Raw genomic sequence first — 23,205 nt, 5'->3', positions numbered from 1 at the left:
ACCGAGGTTGCCAACTCCTACAACATTCCTTCTGTAGCAATGATTGATAACTCCTTGACCCGCCTCTCCAGTGACACAAAGAATGTGAATAATGATTGGTCGAGGTCAAACTTGTAGTGTTTCCCAAGCCAGTCTCCCAAGCAAGACATGGCAAGAATTTATGCCACTATGATCGCCTAATCTGGCATAGTGTCAATCGTGAAAGACAAAAATATCCTGTAGTCTGATCCCGGCATTAGTGAGATACCATTACATAACTAGAGACTGTAAAGAATGTCAACAAATATAGCAACCTGGCTAATTTTATGCAAGTTTTTGCTTATCTTATTGCACATATTATAGACTTATATATAAGATATCTTGAATAAAATATCTTAAATATGAATCAGCTCAAAACTTGCATACATCTTCCACTCTGAATGCTTGCAGTTATATATACAGTATATATATATATATATATATATATATATATATATATATATATATATATATATATATATAGAGAGAGAGAGAGAGAGAGAGAGAGAGAGAAAGAGAGAGTACCTCAGCTATCTCAGCTACCATCTCAAACACTGCTTGTGATAAATTGTGGCTAGTTGTGAATGAGTTCATGAATGTGTGTGTCTGGTGCCTTATAATGGACTGGTGTTACATCCAGTGTGTATTTCTGCTCATGGCAGTGTTCCCAGTACCGGCTCCAGATCCACCAAAACCTTGATGATCATGAATGATGAGTTTTCTAAACAAATAGAATAATATAGATTCGTTCATAATATATGATTTACTGTAGTTAGAACAGTCAAAATCCCTTCTGTGCCAGGACCTGGTCTTCCCAGGCAGCCTCCCGTCCCAGTACTAACCAGGCTCTTAAGGCACACTGGGCGGCGCCGATCTCCATTTCTATAGGTCTTGACCTCTCGCCTATTATATAGCTAGGGTTACAGTGGGGGATGGTCCTCTGGTAACTGCAAGAGTTTGACTCCCTACTCACATCCGTATTGTGGCAAGATGGCAGTAGGTACCATTTTTATGATGGTCTTTGGTATGACTTGACTGAGAGTAGAACTCGCTATCTCCTGGTTATGACGCGAACAGGCTAAACACTAGGCCAGCTCGCGGTAGTGAAAAAAATAGCTGGACATAAATAACATTTATCCATTGGTTCTAAATTAGTTTCTATTTTCTGTATATGGTGCCTCACCCAAAACCAGCAGTTCTACATGAGCTTCATTCTGGCCCTCCAAGTCATCTACGATCACCACCTTGCAGTAATAAACACCACTGTCACCCCATCGCACCTCTCCAATGCGCAGGTCAGCCTCTGGATAAAACAAACACAAAACATGTGCCAGAGTTATCTTTCCTGCAAAATTCAAACCAAACAATGTTCTGATTTCAAGAAGAATTCAATACAAAGGTTGCATTCAAAACCAACAAGAAAGATCAAACCTACCTGTGTGTCATTAAATAGCGTAAAATCTTTAATTTCACTTAAATGCAAAAGGAATGAACAACAAAAGGGTAGTAGTAATGATAGAACTAGTCAAACAGCACACAGTGTATATGTGTAACAGTGTTGTAGTCGAGTCACTAAACCTCGAGTCCGAATCCAGTCTTGAGTCCCTGGTGTTCAAGTCCAAGGCATTAAAAAAGTCGAATCCACTATTGATCCGAGTCGAGTCCAAGAACAAGACTCCAGCCGGACCATGTGACGGTGACTGGTTTAGCGCCATTAACATTAGTTTGTTCCTGAACGTGACATATGAACAGGTGAATGTGCTTCTTTTTGTCAGGGAGTGTGAAGTATTCTGTCAGAGATGGTTGGGAGATGGATGTAAGTGCAGAAGGTGTGTTTATTAATACAAGTGAAGACGGTAAACAATCCAGAATGGCAGGCAAAATCGTAAAACAGTGAGATAGGCAACAGGTCGAGTGAGGCACAAACATGCTATCGTAGACTCGGCAGAATCAAAGACGAGAAACAGGAAATCAGGAAACCAAACAAGGAAATAAGGCTCAGTAACATGTTAGCAACGCAACTCAATACTTCGCAAAGTAAGTGTGTTTTCACAGTTTTTATATTGGTGCGCTGATTGTGCCTTAAAGGGCTGATGACACGAACATGACTCTATGCAATTTCTTAAATAAACTATACAACATGGCAAACATGTTAGATTTCTGTTATAATTACGTGAAAAGAAGCTGTTGTTACGCAAATATCCAACTTTTAATTGCACAGCGCAAGAAAACTGGGTCCGTGGCTCGTGGCCATGTTGTGACGTCAGCGGGAGAACACGCTGCGGTTCACTGGCTGTTCTACTCATAGACATCCTATGGTTCTACTCAATGGAAATGGCACATGAAAACGCCGGTGAACTCTCTAGTGCTAGCTCTTCCTCTTCTGGGAGTCTAGAATTGTGTTGATCTCTTCCGAATAGAATCTATGATAGCCTACCCTCTTTACCCTTTGCCTCTCTTTGCTAGGCAGCAGTTACATGAACGCCGCAAGCTTTCACAAGCAAATACATGACTGATATCACGCCGAGTTTATGATTACATTTATGATTATCATGTAGAATCTATAGCTCTACGTACCTTTATCTTATGTCGTTTCACAACACATGTTCTGACAGGAGGACTGTCTTTGGATCCGGCATAGCTACTAGTAGACCCCCTCCGGAATACTGGCAGTGTTGCCAGATTGGGATTTTTCCCGCCCAGTTGAGCGGTTTCAAGTGCATTTTGGTGGGTTTTGAACATATTTTGGGCTGGAAAACGTCAGCAGTATCTGTTGCCAGATACTGCTGACGTTTTCCAGCCCAAAATATGCTCAAAACCCACCAAAATGCACTTGAAACCGCTCAACTGGGCGGGAAAAATCCCAATCTGGCAACACTGTGTAGGCACTGCTGATGGTAGTAACACACGTTTGTGCTGAACTGAACACCCAAGAGATTCTTTTAAGCTGGGAAGGGTGTCAAAACAATCCAAATCGAAGTGTTCAGAGCACAGGACGGATGTTGGTGAGGGCTCCCACTTGTCACGAGCGCGCCTGACTTGCTTCACCCACTTCGCATGCAGCTCGGGATCTCTGGGAAACTTGAATAAACTTACCCCATCCTTGTAGGTTTTGGAGCAAAAGCCGGCAACACAACGCGAAGGCATAATAACTTATATATATATAATGTATAATAATAATACTAATAATGACAAACTGAACACCTGTCGCATCAACAATAAACTGGTAAGTTAGGAGGAAGGTTCTTTCGCTGACGTCATATAGCTCCTCCTCCTCCTCCGTCTCCTGGGTGCTGCAGCCCCGTCAAATTTGCCCAAATAGCCGCGTTTTTTATCATAACTTGTAAAATAGGCGCCTTCGTGAATTAATATATGGATCATCGGGAATTACTTTTTATGTTATAAAACATCGCCAAAGATGTCAAAAACGTGTCATCAGCACTTTAATCCTGTGCAGGTGCGAGTTGTTTACAGCGAGAGAGTCTGCTTGGCACACGCGCTGTCCGGAGCGCACCCAAGAGTCTATCTGAAGCATGCACCAAGGCGTGCAGGTGTGACACTCTTACACAAAATTAGTATAAAAATTTATGTAGATATAAATATCTTATGCCAAATTATTATGGCATGTTACAAAAAATAAAGAAAAAATCAGTCCTCGTCTCCAATTTATGAGTCCAAATGCAGTTAATGCACGAGCCCGAGTCATCAATGCTCAAGTCCAAGTCAAGTCACGAGTCCTTAAAATTAGGGCACGAATCAGACTTGAGTACTACAAGCCTGATGTGTAATAATGTTCAGATCGGTCCTATGGCACTAACAGGAACAATGAAAAGATGGAGCATGTGCTACAGAGAGAGAGCATGAGCAGGAGGAGCAACAAGAGGAGTCTGGAATGTCTTAGTTATCAAGTTAAAATGCATGCGGAGCAGGGGGGCACCTCAGATCCTCCCTCATAATAAGTAAACAAACCTATTTCAGGAAAAGGAAACGTTCAGCATTACAAAGGAAGGCCTTTCCTGTCGGGAACTAAAATGTGGCCTGGCTGCGAGGCTCAGACTTAGTGCTGAATGCTATATTTACATGCTACAATGAGAAGTCCAAGCTGACAGATCCTTTTGGGTTTTTACTATGTAGTGAAAATTGAACTGAACCATAACGTGTCTCCAAAGTGTTTGGAATCATATCATATTGAATAATTAAGGATTTATAACAATGTTATAATAACTCAGCTGCTAGAAGTCTCCTAAAGGTTCTTACTAGAACAGACACCATACTTCCATAGATACCTTGGGTTGTTACTATTTCTTTAAGCTAAATGTGACACAAATTACAAAACATCTTTATGGACAGACGTTATATTATATTAAACATATAATAAGCTAAACGAGACAGAATATTGTTCACAACTTTTTGCCACGTCAACCACTTACCTAAAAAAGTTTCGTGGATGAAGAGATTCTGATAACAATCCTTGAGTGTACATCAGTTTTAAACCCCAAGAAAGTGCTATCTTTGTGAGCTACTGTACCAGGTTAATAATTATCTATGTACACTCACCGGCCACTTTATTAGAAACACCCATCCACCTGCTGTGTTATGCAGTTTTCTAATCAGCCAATCCCTTAACAGCAGCACAGTGCATAAAATCATGCAGATACAAATCAAGAGCTTCAGCTAATGTTCACTTCAAACATCAGAACGGGAATAATTGTGATCTCAAAGTGTGACTTCACTGTGGCACTGTGGGTGTTGGTTTGAGCCAGATGGAGTGGTTTGAGTATTTCAGAAACTGTTGATCTCCTGGGGTTTTCACACACAATAGTCTGTAGAGTTTACACAGAATGGTGCGAAAAACAAAAAAACATAGAGTGAGTGACAGTTCTGTGGGTGGAAACAAACGCCTTGTTGATAAGAGAGCTCAGAGGAAAATGGCCAGATTGGTTCAAGCCGCCAGGAAGGATATAGCAACTCATAGTAACTCTTTATAACCGTGGTGAGCAGAAAAGCATCTCAGCATGCAACAGTAGAAGAACACATTGAGTTCCGCTACTGTCAGCGAAAAACAGAAATCTTAGAATCAAGACCAGGTTCTTATGAAAGTGGCCGATGAGTGTACAGTAATTCAGTAGGATACAGCAGCTACTTCTATTGTATGGGACACACTCCTAGATGTCAGCACTGTGCATTCACAACATGCAAGGAACTTGCTAAATATCTACAATTTTTTTTGACCCCCGTTAAATAAACTTTGGAGGAGTCAAACATGTCCAGTAATGTGAGTTTGGCATGGCACAATGCTGTCCTAAGCAGTGTAACAGCACCAGCTTGGCATGTTTGAGCATAGCTGGGAGTTCACCAGAGGAACCACTGCTCATAAATATCCTCAATAAAAAAGACAAAGCTGAGAGAGAAGTGAAATGTTGGGATTACAGCTAAGCAAACCAAAACAGCTCTACAATGTGAGAGTAAGATTTAATGCCAGATATATCAAGCAGCGTGGTTAAGGATGCTAAGTACACTTGAAACAGAGCCAGGTGCCTCATTTAGTGGACTTCACCAGGCAAGACACACCAGTGAAATGGAACAAATTATCAAACGGGATTTAACTGCTGTAAATCATCTCATCTCTTGTCATAGTGGGGGAAAAAACAACAGCAACAAATGATGTGATTCACCAACATCCAAACCATCGGCACAAGGACACATACTTGCTTGGCTCTTAATCATGTCTATCAATGACGAACGCTCCCACAACCAAGCACTCAGTCCTTCTTGCCTAGTACCACAATCTCATGCATTTTGGGGATGTGTCTTTGGATGGAACATTGAAAGCAGAGATGAAGAGATATGTGTGAAACATGGCTCAGATGTACCATTTTAATCATTACCGCACTAGCTTGTCTGCAAACACCCTTCCCATTGTAGACCCATGCTAAACTATGTCTCCACCTGCTACATAGAGGGTATACTTGCTTAAATGCTGAATTTCCAAACAGCTACTTCTTCTAATGTTTGCCAAAATCACTGAGTACACCTTTTGGCCAAGGATCTTCTCCAAGCCACCACAGATATAGTACCCCTGCTGTTTGGTTGCAGTTTAGTCCCACCCATCCCCATGTGTTTCAGTGACAAAATCACCTATTTCCATGGCACTTTTCATCACTCGTCTAAACTGTCTTTCCGTCTACAGTGCCTAATTCAAACAGTTAGTTTTCCCTATGCTGATATATAAAAAAAATTCCCAGAAATTACTTTTTAAAACATTATTCTACTATAAAACCAAGGCATGGATACACTTGGGAATGAAGTGATTGACAGCCTTGATTGGAAGAGCCCGCTTGCAGCACATGTCCTGTCTTCATAAACCTACTTATTTGAACTTTTCTGGACACATGCACTAATACTAACTGTCAACCATTTCTGTTAAAACCATTTGAAATCTCGTGAGGTTTACGTTCTCTGGATAGACATAATAAAGAGAATTTGATGATGTGACCGTATTCGTCTGATTATTTCTACCACTGTACATTGGGAGAAGGGGGTGGGATTACCAAAGGAGTAGGTGTACCTGGTACCTCAAGCAACAGAAAGTCTCGACTCTGGAGAATCTGGCTCCAAATTTGACAACATGGCGGAGGAATTTTGCTTCATTTCTATATGAAGGAAGACATTGGTGTCATGGCGTCCAAGTTTTCTATAGTCAATGCTCTGAACCACAAAAACATTTTAAAAATATTCCCCTCCAAAAAAAAAAAAAAAAATGGTGACTTAGAACCAAAAACCTTTTGCACTGTATAGTAAATAGTCACAGTATATACTCAACGCTATAATGCTGTACACAACTGAGTATCTATACACCATTATAACCAAAGCAAGTGTAATAAACTGTACCTCTTTATAGTAATAAAGCATACATTACACTCGGCACACATTTACTCTCCGAAATGTAATTATTGGGACTGTAGGCATATGTCCCTTAAACAACCAATTTACTCATGCTGACTGAACAGTTATTTAGCATGACCTCATTTCAGTAGTAACAGTAGCATCTATTCATTGCTATCCAGATGAGAGTTGTTTAAACAAAAAGTTAAAGAGAAAGAATAATGGACATGTAAAATACTAGAGCGGCGGCTACAATTATCGACACCTTAACAATCTTTTGGCTAATGCAAAAGTAGAAAAGACTTTCAGTACGTAAATTGTGCATGAATAATTACTCAAACTTCCACTGGAAAAAAAATGAGTTGATTCCCGATTACTTAGCGTGTCAGATCACGTGACACCGTTCCACAATTATTGACATCCAGATGATTATTTATTAAAAAGATAATCGCTATGTGTTATTTAGTTAACAAAACATAGTTTGTATTTAAAATTTGTTTTACATAGACTTAAATTTAGTACAAAATATCTTTTATATAAATATATGGATGTTGGTGCTGACGTAAATGAGGAAGTAATTCTAATGCTTGTAAACAAATGAACTGATAATGTTTAACCTGCGTCAGAAAATCTTTTTGTTCCACTTTTCAAGTATTTTCGTAGATCGCATTTTGTTAACCATTCGTTGTTGTTTGTATTAATTTCTCGTTTTGTAGTTTTACCAATAAATGTCAACAGGGAATCGACATTGTAACCACATGAACATCCAGGTCAAAGGTCGCATGTCAGTCCTCGAACCAAAATATAAAATGTCTACTGATATTGTAATATGTGGTAGATATTTACAACAAACTGCAAAAAATCTGTATATTTTCTGAATTAAATAGAAAAACCTTAATATTTCAAGCATGTAATTTTGTATATACTCGGAATTTAATTCTGGTCTAATTCTATTTAGGGGCGGCACAGTGGTGTAGTGGTTAGCGTTGTCGCCTCACAGCAAGAAGGTCCGGGTTCGAGCCCCGGGGCCGGCGAGGGCCTTTCTGTGTGGAGTTTGCATGTTCTCCCCGTGTCCGCGTGGGTTTCCTCCGGGTGCTCCGGTTTCCCCCACAGTCCAAAGACATGCAGGTTAGGTTAACTGGTGACCTCTAAATTGACCGTAGGTGTGAATGTGAGTGTGAATGGTTGTCTGTGTCTATGTGTCAGCCCTGTGATGACCTGGCGACTTGTCCAGGGTGTACCCCGCCTTTCGCCCGTAGTCAGCTGGGATAGGCTCCAGCTTGCCTGCGACCCTGTAGAAGGATAAAGCGGCTAGAGATAATGAGATGAGATGAGATAATTCTATTTATTGCAGTTGGATTCCAAATACTCTATAAACATTCCATTCTGTGATGAATCAGAAAATTTTTTTTGATAAATCACTAGGGTGACCAGACGTCCCAGTTTTACCGGAACAGTCCCGATTTGGGGTTGTGTATCCCGAGTCCCGACAAAAGTCTGTCGGGACATGGATATGTCCCGGTTTTCGCCACTCGCGACGTTTGCGACTGAGCAGCGTGGAAATCATTAGCGGAGAAATGTCTGCATTTACTATTTTGATGAATTGACAGGAATCGCAAACTTTCCTGGTTACTGCCCCCTGGCCCTGTGGCATGGGTGTTTATTTAGCCACATTATTCCAGACAACAGAACGTGTTGCCATGCAACAATAAAATAAACATTTAACTGGCGCGAATGTTCTTTGTCTAGCAGCTAGCAGCAGTAATGCCGCAGCAATTATGCCAAAAAGAAAATGTACCTTTTCCAAAGATTTACAGGGCACCTACCCCTTCCTCCGAGAGGTGCAGAACAATGCGCACGAAGCCTACTGCACACACTGTAAGTGTTCTTTCTCCGTAGCCCACGGTGGTAACGCCGATATACAGGATCACATTAAAACGGCTAAACGTCTTCGCTTTGTTCCTGTGTTTTTTTCTTGTACTGAGTTGGGTAGCCTATGTTGCAAATGATGTGCGCTCCTGTGGGGGCTTTCCTCGGGCTGTCGCCCCTCTCCTCCTTTATTGCTGTTTTGTTTGAGTGTATATTCTCAAATCACTTGTCTCTTTTTTTGTTTCTGTTTAACATACCATTCTGACAGTTTGGCCATATTGCTGTGTTGAACAGCTTGTTGCATCTTCCATTAAAGTGTTCACTTTTGTACACATCTACTTGCTTTATTCATTCAGTTGTGGGGAATGGTTAGTAAGGTTGATTCTGACCTAGGCTATGTTGAGGTCACATATCTACTTTTTAAGTTCATGCTACAGTGCATACAATTTTAGAGATATAGCCTACATGTGCATATGCATTCTTCTTGGTGTTCTCACAAACAGGTGAAATAAATCAGTTTAAATTTGGCCTATGGACATAGCCTGGCCTATTCTCAGCCATTACAAAATCTGTTGTCTGACCATAATTTAACTGATCTGTATACCACTATGCTACTAGATAACAAAATGCCTGTTTGTTTTATTTCATGTGAGATGTTGATAAATGTGAGCTTCAACAAAATAAGAGCACCTCTCTGAGTGTCACGTTTACGTAAAAAAAAAGGTGTGCATGCACGAGCATGGTCGCGCGCAAAAGTGTCCCGGTTTCAGACTAGAGAAATCTGGTCACCCTGTAAATCACAGCACTTTTATTTTTTTTAAGTACTTCATCTATTTCAACAATGTAATAGAAAGATCGATCCATAACAGTTGTAAATGTCATTTAATTCCACAGGGTGTCGATAATGGTGGACACCGGTGAAAGTGATCACTATTATCGACATCTCACGTGACTTCTCAAACGCACGTTTAGATACAAAATAGCAACTATCAAATGAAAGATTCAGAAACAAAGTAGGTTTCGACAAGGAGATCATGAAATATGGGTGAATTTGATCAGTAAAAACATGTCCATGATCTTTCCACCATGCTTACCTGCGATGATAACGTTTGGGTTTTCCGAAAAATTCCATCTCAGGTAACGAGCTGTCATCAGACGACAAGATCAAAGGGCGAGGTGGGTCTTCTGGTTGGTTAATTAACCAATAATAACTGTTGTGACTGAAACTCACCTTTGTAAATTTTTTTTTTATCTGTAAATCTGAAAAGGTGTCGATAATTATGGACTGTTGATAATTGTAGCCACCGCTACAATATATATATATATATATATATATATATATATATATATATATATATATATATGCTACCAGTCAAAAGTTTGGACACTTCTACTCATTCATAGGTTTTTCTGTATTTTGACTATTTTCTACATTGTAGAACAATACTGAATACATCAAAACTATGAAATAACATCTGGAACATATATGGAATAATGTGGTAAACAAAAAAAGTGTTCAAAAAAATGTTTGATATTTTAAATTCTTCAGCGTAGCCACTATTTACCTTGATGATGCTTTGCACACTATTGGCATTATCTTAACCAGCTTCATGAGGTCATCACCTGGACTGCTTTTCAATTAACAAGTGTACCTCATCAAAAAGGTAATTAGTGGATGAGTTTCTTGCCTTCTTAATACGTTTGGTCTCAAAGACTAAATAGTAAATATTAAATATATATTAAATAGCCCAATTCCACAACTGTAGTAATCCATATTATATCAAGAACCACTCTACTAAGTAAAGAGAAACGACATCCATTATTACTTTAAGACATGAAGTTACTTTTAATTAATAAAAAATAAAGAAAAACTATTGAATTAGAAAGTGTGTCTAAACTTTTGACTGGTACTGTGTATGAATCTATTATATATTTATCCAAAGTAGTGAACATGATCATAAAAGTGCTAGGAACTAGAATTTACAGTGGTGCTTGAAAGTTTGTGAACCCTTTAGAATTTTCTATATTTCTGCATAAATATGACCTAAAACATCATCAGATTTTCACACAAGTCCTAAAAGTAGATAAAGAGAACCCAGTTAAACAAAGGAGACAAAAATATTATACTTGATCATTTATTTATTGAGGAAAATGATCCAATATTACATATCTGTGAGTGGTAAAAGTATGTGAACCTTTGCTTTCAGTATCTGGTGTGAGCCCCTTGTGCAGCAATAACTGCAACTAAACGTTTCCGGTAACTGTTGATCAGTCCTGCACACCGGCTTGGAGGAATTTTAGCCCATTCCTCCGTACAGAACAGCTTCAACTCTGGGATGTTGGTGGGTTTCCTCACATGAACTGCTCGCTTCAGGTCCTTCCACAACATTTCAATTGGATTAAGGTCAGGACTTTGACTTGGCCATTCCAAAACATTAACTTTATTCTTCTTTAACCATTCTTTGGTAGAATGACTTGTGTGCTTAGGGTCGTTGTCTTGCTGCATGACCCACCTTCTCTTGAGATTCAGTTCATGGACAGATGTCCTGACATTTTCCTTTAGAATTTGCTGATATAATTCACAATTCATTGTTCCATCAATGATGGCAAGCCGTCCTGGCCCAGATGCAGCAAAACAGGCCCAAACCATGATACTACCACCACCATGTTTCACAGATGGGATAAGGTTCTTATGCTGGAATGGAGTGTTTTCCTTTCTCCAAACATAACGCTTCTCATTTAAACCAAAAAGTTCTATTTTGGTCTCATCCATCCACAAAACATTTTTCCAATAGCCTTCTGGCTTGTCCACGTGATCTTTAGCAAACTTCAGACGAGCAGCAGTGTCCTTTTTGGAGAGCAGTGGCTTTCTCCTTGCAACCCTGCCATGCACACCATTGTTGTTCAGTGTTCTCCTGATAGTGGACTCATGAACATTAACATTAGCCAGTGTGAGAGAGGCCTTCAGTTGCTTAGAAGTTACCCTGGGGTTCTTTGTGACCTCACCGACTATTACACGCCTTGCTCTTGGAGTGATCTTTCTTGGTCGACCACTCCTGGGGAGGGTAACAATGGTCTTGAATTTCCTCCATTTGTACACAATCTGTCTGACTGTGGATTGGTGGAGTCCAAACTCTTTAGAGATGGTTTTGTAACCTTTTCCAGCCTGATGAGCATCAACAATGCTTTTTCTGAGGTCCTCAGAAATCTCCTTTGTTCGTGCCATGATACACTTCCACAAACATGTGTTGTGAAGATCAGACTTTGATAGATCCCTGTTCTTTAATTAAAACAGGGTGCCCACTCACACCTGATTGTCATCCCATTGATTGAAAACACCTGACTCTAATTTCACCTTCAAATTAACTGCTAATCCTAGAGGTTCACATACTTTTGCCACTCACAGATATGTAATATTGGATCATTTTCCTCAATAAATAAATGACCAAGTATAATATTTTTGTCTCATTTGTTTAACTGGGTTCTCTTTATCTACTTTTAGGACTTGTGTGGAAATCTGATGATGTTTTAGGTCATATTTATGAGGAAATATAGAAAATTCTAAAGGGTTCACAAACTTTCAAGCACCACTATACTTGTGCAAAACTAGATAATCCTTACGCAACAATGTAGAATCCAAAATTATAACTAAAATGCTTCTGCTTTTACTCTGAATGACTTCTATTTAGCGATTGACTAACACCAGCTTTTTAAGTCTCTACAGCAATCACATAATGAAAGATACCTTAGAATTTTTCTTCGCATCACCTACTGTACATAAATATTATTATAATAACAGACTTACAAGCGAAGAGAATAACAAAAATAGCATCATATTACTGTTGATAATGGAGATGTCTCTGTCTTTGTAGTAATCAGCTATAGTGAGAGAGGATCCCTGCCCAGAGGCCACGACCCGAACTGTCCGGCTGTTGTCACTGCAGTCCAGATGGGCAGAAGGCCCCAGTTCAGACCCCCTGACCCCCAGAGAGTCTGGAAAGCTGAACGCGTCACGTGTGCGGTCACGGCAGTATGACTTGTACCACCACTGCACCACTGGTGTATGGGTCGAGGTGCTTGTGTACTGACAGGGCAAAACCACTGACTGGAAAAGCAGGGCAAAGCGACGATCGTCCCGTATGTTCACCTGCACCGCCTCACACCATGGCATAGCTGCAGGATAGAAAAACAGAACAATATGTCAAAGTGTGTACCTTTATTTTTCTGAGTCAGAATCTCAAGTACATTGAAGTAAGGAGAAATTTTTAATGCAATGTACTGCTCCAGTGTCAGAAGGTAAAACATTCCCCATAGTAGATCTTTTCCCAGGTGGGTTGTGCTCAAACTGTTGCCATACGCTTGGACGCAGACAATTGTCTAGAACGTCTCTAGAAGAGTGCACTTGTCTAAAAAAGGGAGAGTGGACATAGCAAAGACATGGAAAAGTAGGGCTGCTCGATATTGGAAAAAATCAATATCACGATTTTTTCAGTAAATATCGATATCGCGATTTTTAAAACGATATTTATACACCTTTTTTTAAAGCCCTGATCATCAACACCTGAGGCACCGGGCCACATTTTTATAGTACAGGCCTCATAGGCTACCTGTCAACCCTTCCCGTTGTACCCTGAAACGCTTTTTACTTAAACTATTTACTGTGCAAGCGCGTACTTTGCATAGGTCCTATAGCCTGCACAAGGCTCACGTTCTCCTCACTCAACATTTCCGATCACAGAGGATGGAGCCAGCGCTGGTATTACCAGTGATTACTGCGTAACGTCCACACTGGCTCGTAGCCAGCCAAGGATAAAATCTCTCTCTCACACACACACACACTACAACGTAAGCTTGTGTATTGTTAAGACACCAACATTAAACACGCACAATATAGAGACAAGTCCTTAAGAATTAACATACATGAAAATAGGCTTCTCTTCCTTCATCTTCCAAATGTGGACTCCGCTATCTTTTTGGCATGTCAGCATTGAAATACCATTTGCAGAGATATTTCACTCGCCATTAAGAAAAGTAAAAGCAACACATGATTAGGGCTACATGATTAGCAGGGGGACACCGTTTTAAGCGCACGGAATTTTAAAAACAATGTAATTACATCTGAGTCCGTCTACATCGTGCAATAAACCCGTCCTTAGCAGAACCTACTTCAAAGCATGATGCTAGCTGCAGATGCACAAGTCAAAATCAAATGAACCCAAGTAAACATGCCGCGGCGGGCAACATTAATAACCAAATTGCCTTACCTTAAAACGCTGCCTTGACCACAGGACGACTCGCAATTATTCCACTTAAATCCACACGGTTTAACACATCTAACACAGCTAGCAAGCTGGATGTGTGCTAATATTGTTGTGCTTGTTTTCTTCCGTAGATGCCATTTTTACATTACCCAGTCCCACATCCAAAAATATGACGTAAATATATGTTAATTGTATTATTATAACTATTAGCAAGCAAATCAAACAACATATTAACAAATCAATATATCAAATCACCCGACACGTATGAAAACAGAAGAACTGATTTTTTACTGTTGCGGAGATATCGCGGGAGTAGAATGGATGACGTATGCAAGGCTACGGTGTGCCTTAGGGGACAGAAGGGTTCGTTTTACCTTACTGTCACGTCAATGTTATTGTTGTTTTATTGCCATTGTAGAAATATTGTGCACGTCCCTTTCGACAAATGACAAAAAATCGTTTCATATCGATATTATGAATTTTGATATCATTTGACACCAATATCGATATCGTGATAAAAATACGATATATTGCACAGCTCTATGGAAAAGGTTCGAAATGAATCATCTCAAGAGAAAAGACAAAGAAAAAGAAGAAATAGAAGCAACAGAGAGGTGTGTAGCAGATGGGTGAGTGAGAAAAAGCATGTGATAACAGTAATAGAGTAGGTCAGAATGTGAAAGAGGAGAAAAAGTAAACACTTTGCACCACAGTGCATTTGAGACCCAGAGAAGGGAGAGTCAGCTGAAGAAAGAACTGCACAGGACGGCAAGTGATAGCAATACAATGGTACATAAATAAAATATTGAGTTTGTAGGGATAGACTGAAGCGTAAAAGAGGAGTGAAAAAAAAACGCTGACAAAGCGCCCACCCTCTTACTCACGCTGTCTGATAAAGCGCATAATTACCGCAGTGCTGAGACGTGCTTATTACCTTCTAACCAACCACACTCAAAAACAGCCTGCTGAGGACTGCTTAAGGTTAAAGGTTGTTCATTTCTAAAGAGGCTCCTGGCATCATAAAACAACTCTTTAAATATAATGGGCAGAAGAAGAACATTGCAAACAGCCCCTACTGACAGAATCACACCCCTCTGAGCTGCTGTATATAATAATCCTTATCGCATTGTGGTGGGAGGTTTTAGGAAAACATACACGCCTAAAAACATCTGGAGTGGAAAGTCCAGGCCATGTCAGGATGAGCAATGAAGAAGAGTTCAATATTTCTAGATAAACAGTATCAGCATGTGTGAGATGCACCTGGCCTACACAAGGGACTACATGAGTATACACTAGTTAAAGGCTTGAACTAATGACATGATGGGGGCTGAACAATCAGCGTACACTAATATCCCACTACTATTCCCAATGTGACAAGATTTGGATTTTGATCCGGGGCGTGTAAACAGCATAACCCGTTTGGATATTCCAAATCTGGCCTTTTTCCAAATGTAGCATTTTCCGATTAAGGCAAGTGGGATATAGAGGATATTACACGGTTGGGTGAAGATATTAAGTTTATCTTCGGGTGGTGAATGTATATATTCACGAGTGAGCGAATTCAACGAGTGAAAATATTTTCAACATGAGAAGATAAACGACTCTAAATTGACCGTAGGTGTGAATGTGAGTGTGAATGGTTGTCTGTGTTTGTGTCAGCCCTGTGATGACCTGGCGACTTGTCCAGGGTGTACCCCGCCTTTCGCCCGTAGTCGGCTGGGATAGGCTCCAGCTTGCCTGCGACCCTGTAGAACAGGATAAAGCGGCTACAGATAATGAGATGAGATGGGAAGATAAACTTCATATCTTCGCACCACCGTATAACTAACAGCTATTCCACAAAATTGAGTCGTACATGAGCTGATAGCCGATGAGGTGCGTAGCGCCGAGTTAGCTATAAGCCATGTACGACGAGATTGCGTGGAATAACTGTTTTATTCTATCCAAATTCACTAGATTTTGAGAAACAGAGCATTTTTATTTTTTGCAATTTTGAGAAATAAAAACTTTATTCAAAACGTCCAACAAAATCATTTCCGCTTAGAATGTAAACAAACCGGCGAAATGACAGGAGCAATTTGTGAAAAATGCTATAATAATAATTCTTGAAAAATTTAAAAAAGATACATTCTTACCATCAAATACTTTCATTCCATATTTTATTGCTTTTTTTGTATTTTGTTTTTGAGTAGAGTTTTTATTTCATCCTTGGTTGGTTCAGCAACATGCTCCGCCATTTTGTTTTTCTCTACCCACGGTATATGAGCTGATAGCCTAGTAGTAGAGTAGCCAATCAGAGCATGCAATTGCTCACATCCAGTGAATATGGATAGAATAATGTTCTTTATATTATATGGACACATCCACACAAAAAAAACCCCCACAAAAAAATCACAAGATAATCAAAAGAATTTTAATTTTGAACCGGTTTGCCATTTTGACAACATGCGTCCAGTCAGTGGGAAAACACTAGGAGTGACATCATTGGAGTGAAATATCAGGAAATGCATCACTCAGAACCGTGATGATGAAAAATGTGAGTTTTTCAACATGAGAAGATAAACTTCATATCTTCAAGCCAACGTGTGATTTTCTTTTTATTATATCGGCACATTCACAAACAAAAAGTGCCCACATTTATGAAAACAATTTATCGATTTCCTCACAAGTGACATATAGAGATTTATGTCACGGTTTTGGTTCTGCATGTCACAGATGTAGCTCGTATGAAAAATGGGAGTGGTGTATTTCCCAGTAAAACTCATCTCATTATCTCATTATCTCTAGCCGCTTTATCCTTCTACAGGGTCGCAGGCAAGCTGGAGTCTATCCCAGCTGACTACGGGCGAAAGGCGGGGTACACCCTGGACAAGTCGCCAGGTCATCACAGGGCTGACACATAGACACAGACAACCATTCACACTCACACCTACGCTCAATTTAGAGTCACCAGTTAACCTAACCTGCATGTTTTTGGACTGTGGGGGAAACCGGAGCACCCGGAGGAAACCCACGCGGACACGGGGAGAACATGCAAACTCCGCACAGAAAGGCCCTCGCCGGCCATGGGGCTCGAACCCAGGACCTTCTTGCTGTGAGGCGACAGCGCTAACCACTACACCACCGTGCCGCCCCCCAGTAAAACTCGTTTCCATATAATATATGCTGCTGTTATTCAGGTTTCTGGAGCATTCTTTGGACCTGTATACAGCGCATTTGGAATATGCGCCGCAACCGGAGTTATTATGCCAGTTTGCGCCACATGGCTGCTTGCCTGTTCACTATCAGCTCCGTGTGTTGAAGACAAACCAATCAGATAACAGTTTGCAAGGCTGGGGTAGAGATGCGGCTGCATGTAAACAGGAATATTAGTGAAATATTCATTTTCATTAGCCAAGTAAAGATCTTAGAAGGAACAATGGGGAAACTAGATAGAACTTGACGCCAACGGCGTCGATGGGGATGCCTCCGCCTGGTAGACTACACGCTTTATTAAGTTGTGATTTGGGGATGGACATTTGACCTCACAGTAATCTTGACCTGGTGAAATTACTTGTATCAGCCTTGGAGACATTGTGTTCACCAGGTTTTCAGACAGACATTTGACCTCACAGTGACCTTGACCTTAGACCTTTTGATCTCAAAATCTAATCAGTTCATGTTTGTCCCAAAGCACACAAATGGTGAAAGTTTGGTGAAATTCCTTTCATTAGCCTTTGAGATATCGCATTCACAAGGTTTCGGGACGGACGGACGCACGCACGCACGGACAGACGGACAACCCGAAAACATAATGCCTCCTGCACCTTACGGTGGCGGAGGCATTAAAACTGAGTATTTTCTGTGCGTAAACACAGTGATTGAGGATAAGAAGTCCCCTTCATGTCTCCCTCTTTATTCTGCAAATAAACTCTACAAACATATTTCCGAGTAAAAGCAACACAAGATCTAGCAGGTCTTCTCTGTATATGGAACAGTGACTTTTTTTTTAGCTTGATCTCAATCTTTTGTATCTGTATTATGTTTGAATAAGACAAGAATTTTGACACTTGCCTCAGTACTGAGAAATGCTAGACTTGAGAAATGCTCTGACATGCTGACCATTTCCTCTGGATGTCATTGTTGTTCTTCAATTTTGGCACACTACTAGGCTTGTTCATCGTTCACGATGTTTATATTCGAGCCCGATGCTAGAAATTTGTCAGCTATGATAAAATCATATTAAAATTGAGCTGAATTCGTGCAGTCTGATCCCGGTACGGGAGCGGGGCTTTATGGAAGATTGGCCAGAAAAAAGTCATTGCTTAAAAGAATCACGTTTGGAGTTTGCCCAACAGCATGTGGCAGACTCCCCAAACACATGGAAGAAGATTCTCTGATCAAATGAGACAAAAATTGAACTTTTTGGCCATCATGGGAAATGCCATGTGTGGCGCAAACCCAACACCCTGAGAACACCATCCCTACAATGAAGCATGGTGGTGGCAGCATCATGCTGTGGGGATATTTTTCATCTGCAGGGACAGGAAAGCTGGTCAGGACTGAAGGAAAGATGGATGGCACTAAATACAGGGCAATTCTGGGGGAAAACCTGTTTGAGTCAGCCAGAGGTTTGAGACTGGGATGAAGGTTCACATTCCAGCAGGACAATGACCCGAAACATACTGCTAAAGCTACACTGGAGTGGTTTAAAGGGAAACGTTTAAATGTCTTGGAATGGCCTAGTCAGAGCCCAGACCTCAATCCAATTGAGAATCTGTGGCAGAACTTGAAGATTGCTGTACACCAACGCAACCCATCTAACTTGAAGGAGTTGGAGCAGTTTTGCCTTGAGGAATGGGCAAAAATCCCAGTGGCTAGATGTGCTAAGCTAATAGAGACATACCCCAAGAGACTTGCAGCTGTAATTATAGCAAAGGGTGTCTCTATAAAGTATTGACAGATTTCTGTTTTTTCATCTTGATTATTGTTTGTCACAATAAAAAAAAAAAAAACCAATGTGCACTTTTAAAGTGGTAGGCGTGTTGTGTAAATCAAATGGTGCTAACCCTCCAAAAATCCATTTTAATTCCAGCTTGTAATGCAACAAAACAGGACAAACACCAAGGGGGATAAATACTTTTGCAAGGCACTGTACATGCTGTGTTATATTTGATATTTTGTATATTATACACAGAGCGTCAGTGATGGGAGATCCACAGAGGTCCATGGAGCAGATTAAACGCAGATATATTTTCTATGGGACATTTCTCATGATCACAATTATAATAGGAATTCATGTTATCATTTACAGATGAAAATTGCCTGGTCAAACAAATTGGAAAGGTTTAATCAAAACCACAGTAACTTTAAAGCAAGCGTATACTCACCGGCCACTTTATTAAGAACACCCATCCACCTGCTGTTTTATGCAGTTTTCTAATCAGCCGATCCCTTCACACCAGCACAGCGCATGAAATCATGCAGATACAAATCAAGAGCTTCAGCTAATGTTCACTTCAAACATCAGAACGGGAATAATTGTGATCTCAAAGTGTGACTTCACTGTGGCACTGTGGGTGTTGGTTTTTGCCAGATGGACTGGTTTGAGTATTTCAGAAACTGCTGATCTCCTGGGGTTTTCACACATAACAGTCTGTAGAGTTTACACAGAATGGTGCGAAAAACAAAAATCATCGAGTGAGTGACAGTTCTGTGGGTGGAAACAAACGCCTTGTTGATAAGAGAGCTCAGAGGAAAATGGCCAGATTGGTTCGAGCCGCCAGGAAGGATATAGCAACTCATATAATCACTCTGTATAACCGTGGTGAGCAGAAAAGCATCTCAGGATGCAACAGCAGAAGAACACTTTGGGTTCCACCCCTGCCAGCCAAGAACAGGAATCTTAGACTCAAAAGCAAGTTCCTATTAAAGTGGCCGATGAGTGTAGATAATATCAATGTGACTCTAAATACAATTTAAACCTCAAGTAACCTCAAATACACAACATTTTTATCTTTAGTATGTTTCTTTTCACCTAGAAACATGCATATAATGTACCATTAAAGTTTCAAAAGGTATTTCATCTCATCTCATTATCTCTAGCCGCTTTATCCTGTTCTACAGGGTCGCAGGCAAGCTGGAGCCTATCCCAGCTGACTACGGGCGAAAGGCAGGGTACACCCTGGACAAGTCGCCAGGTCATCACAGGGCTGACACATAGACACAGACAACCATTCACACTCACATTCACACCTACGGTCAATTTAGAGTCACCAGTTAACCTAACCTGCATGTCTTTGGACTGTGGGGGAAACCGGAGCACCCGGAGGAAACCCACGCGGACAACATGCAAACTCTGCACAGAAAGGCCCTCGCCGGCCACGGGGCTCGAACCCAGGACCTTCTTGTTGTGAGGCGACAGCGCTAACCACTACACCACCATGCCGCCCTCAAAAGGTATTTATGGTCCAACAATGTATCTTAAGTTGAAATTAAAGCTCATTCCCTTAAAAAAAAAACTGCACAAATTGTACCTGAGGCTTCTATTTTTTAAGCAAAGGGTCATCACATCAAATATTGACACTGTTTCATTTAATTACTTTTTACTCCCCTGTATAGTATTTTTAATGTCGAAACATTTCCTTTTTATTTTGAATGTAGAAACATTTAATTTCAATTAAAAAAACAAAACAGTAGTCTCCGGTACAATGTGTGCAGTTTTATGCAGAAATGAGCTGTAGGTTTTACTGAGCATCTCACAGAGCCAGCCACGGTTCTTCTGGACACTTTGACCGTCACACTTGTTTCTTAACTTTGCAGCAAAACCTAGGAGCCTTCATTATGTTTTTTTGGTCTGAAAAGTGTCTCTTATGTAATACGCTGCTTCCTGACATTCAAACATTTTTCTGTAACATTTTAATTTTGTTCTGGAAAACTAATGCTTGGAAATCTGAAATGTTTTGTCCTGACTTGATAAATGTAAAAGTCCATCCATAGCCTCTTATCCTGTTCTACAGGGTCGCAGGCAAGCTGGAGCCTATCCCAGCTGACTACAGGCGAGAGGCGGGGTACACCCTGGACAAGTCGCCAGGTCATCACAGGGCTGACACATAGACACAGACAACCATTCACACTCACATTCACACCTACGCTCAATTTAGAGTCACCAATTAACCTAACAACTGGAGAAAACCCGCACAGACATGGGGAGAACATGCAAACTCCACACAGAAAGGCCCTCGCCGGCCGCTGGGCTCGAACCTAGGACCTTCTTGCTGTGAGGCAACAGTGCTAACCACTACACCACCGTGTCGCCCAAACATAAAAGTCATAAAGTAAAATATATGATATATAAAGCAAAGTTTGTACTTAAAAACATAACACAGTGCGTATGACTTTTGCACATACTGTACAGAACTGTACCATAAATCTTTTTAAAAGTACTCCATCAGAGTCCACATTTCCACAAGAAGCGGCTACAAAAGACAAGGTACCACCTTGGCGAAGGAAAAGTCCAGGAAAGGTACTCTGTTTATTTTTTGAGAGTGTAGTTTGCGTCCTGTGCATCTTTCTTTCTTTGAGATACCCTTCCACGAAAGATACACTACCGTTCAAAAGTTTGGGGTCACCCAGACAATTTTGTGTTTTCCATGAAAAGTCACACTTTTATTTCCCACCATAAGTTGTCAAATGAATAGAAAATCTAGTCAAGACATTTTTCTGGCCATTTTGAGCATTTAATCGACCCCACAAATGTGATGCTCCAGAAACTCAATCTGCTCAAAGGAAGGTCAGTTTTATAGCTTCTCTAAAGAGCTCAACTGTTTTCAGCTGTGCTAACATGATTGTACAAGGGTTTTCTAATCATCCATTAGCCTTCTGAGGCAATGAGCAAACACATTGTACCATTAGAACACTGGAGTGAGAGTTGCTGGAAATGGGCCTCTATACACCTATGGAGATATTGCACCAAAAACCAGACATTTGCAGCTAGAATAGTCATTTACCACATTAGCAATGTATAGAGTGGATTTCTGATTAGTTTAAAGTGATCTTCATTGAAAAGAACAGTGCTTTTCTTTCAAAAATAAGGACATTTCAAAGTGACCCCAAACTTTTGAACGGTAGTGTACCTTTCCACAACTGGACTTGGAAACCAAGGTTCAGTTTTAAAGTACAGTTTGATATGGAAAGTCAACTTTTTAGTTTTGTTTTCTTTTAGAGCTCCTTTAGACTTATCAGGCTCACAGCATGTCCCTAAATGTTATAACATGGTTTTTAATGATACTTAATGCCAAAAATAATAATAGTAATAATTAACACACCTGTTTATCAATTTAAAGGCTTAATATTGTCTTGAGCTTTTGTATAAATGACTGGATTTAAACAAAAGGGTCTATAAATCAAAGGGTGTGTCAAGAAAAGAAACACTGAAGCCTGGACTCCTGCTGTAACTTTATAGCACTTTCTCAGAGGTGGAGGTTTTATACTTCTGTAACTGGGTGTAAAACTTAATTCTTTTTAATATAAAACTGTAAGTAAAACTAACAGTGAGTGAAGTGTCTGTAGTTTAGATGAAGTAACCTGCTGTTATTTAGCGAATATGAATAACAACAACAACAACAGCACTAAACTCACCTGTTAAAGTTATTATTGTGATCCAGCAGTTCAGGAGGAAAATCATATTTTTATGCCTAATAATCCTTACAGAACTCGTGAACATGTTTTCCTTCCCGTCCCCTCATCCTCCCCTCGTGTGTGTGTGTGTGTGAGAGAGAGAGAGAGAGAGAGAGAGGAACGGGGAAATCTAACGGGAAGAAGCAGTGCTCGCTGTCCCAAACATCCCCTCTATCCAATATGTAGTGCACTACCTAGGGTGCACAAGTAGGGAAGCCTGTTTCCACCAGTTGGGGGAAAAAACAAAAAGTCACACAGTACAGTACTTGTATACAGAAGCCGAGAGAGGCCCTTCATATAATTCTTTTTTTTATTCACCTTGTTATACCGAGATAACGACATAATTAATTCAGGATCTCGAGAAAACAAAACCGTTATTTCGAGATCTCGAGAAAACAAAACAATTATTTCATGATCTCGAGTAAACAGCTGAGAAATGGTTCATTCAGGTGCGCCAAGAGACTTGTGATATGCTGACTTTGGGGCTATTTCTCATTCTATATAGACGCAACTT

The 23,205-nt window shown here is 40.4% G+C and overlaps 1 protein-coding gene across 3 annotated transcripts in view; it reads right to left on the bottom strand.

Moving 5' to 3' along the window:
- The window catches only part of LOC132866107 (immunoglobulin-like domain-containing receptor 2), a 58,220-nt gene extending 35,459 nt beyond the window's left edge, over positions 1–22,761 (bottom strand). For all 3 annotated transcript variants that reach the window (XM_060898690.1, XM_060898692.1, XM_060898691.1), the window contains exons 1-3: positions 22,653–22,761; positions 12,613–12,945; positions 1,202–1,321 (exon numbers count right to left, since the gene is read on the bottom strand). In XM_060898690.1, the coding sequence (XP_060754673.1) occupies positions 1,202–1,321; positions 12,613–12,945; positions 22,653–22,737 (538 nt within the window). In that variant the 5' untranslated portion in view covers positions 22,738–22,761. The remainder of the gene's footprint in view (positions 1–1,201; positions 1,322–12,612; positions 12,946–22,652) is intronic.
- Between the last annotated feature and the right edge of the window lie 444 nt (positions 22,762–23,205).

This window comes from Neoarius graeffei, chromosome 18, assembly GCF_027579695.1.
Source record: "Neoarius graeffei isolate fNeoGra1 chromosome 18, fNeoGra1.pri, whole genome shotgun sequence".
Lineage (NCBI taxonomy): Eukaryota > Metazoa > Chordata > Actinopteri > Siluriformes > Ariidae > Neoarius > Neoarius graeffei.
This window is presented reverse-complemented; position numbering and strand designations above follow the sequence as displayed.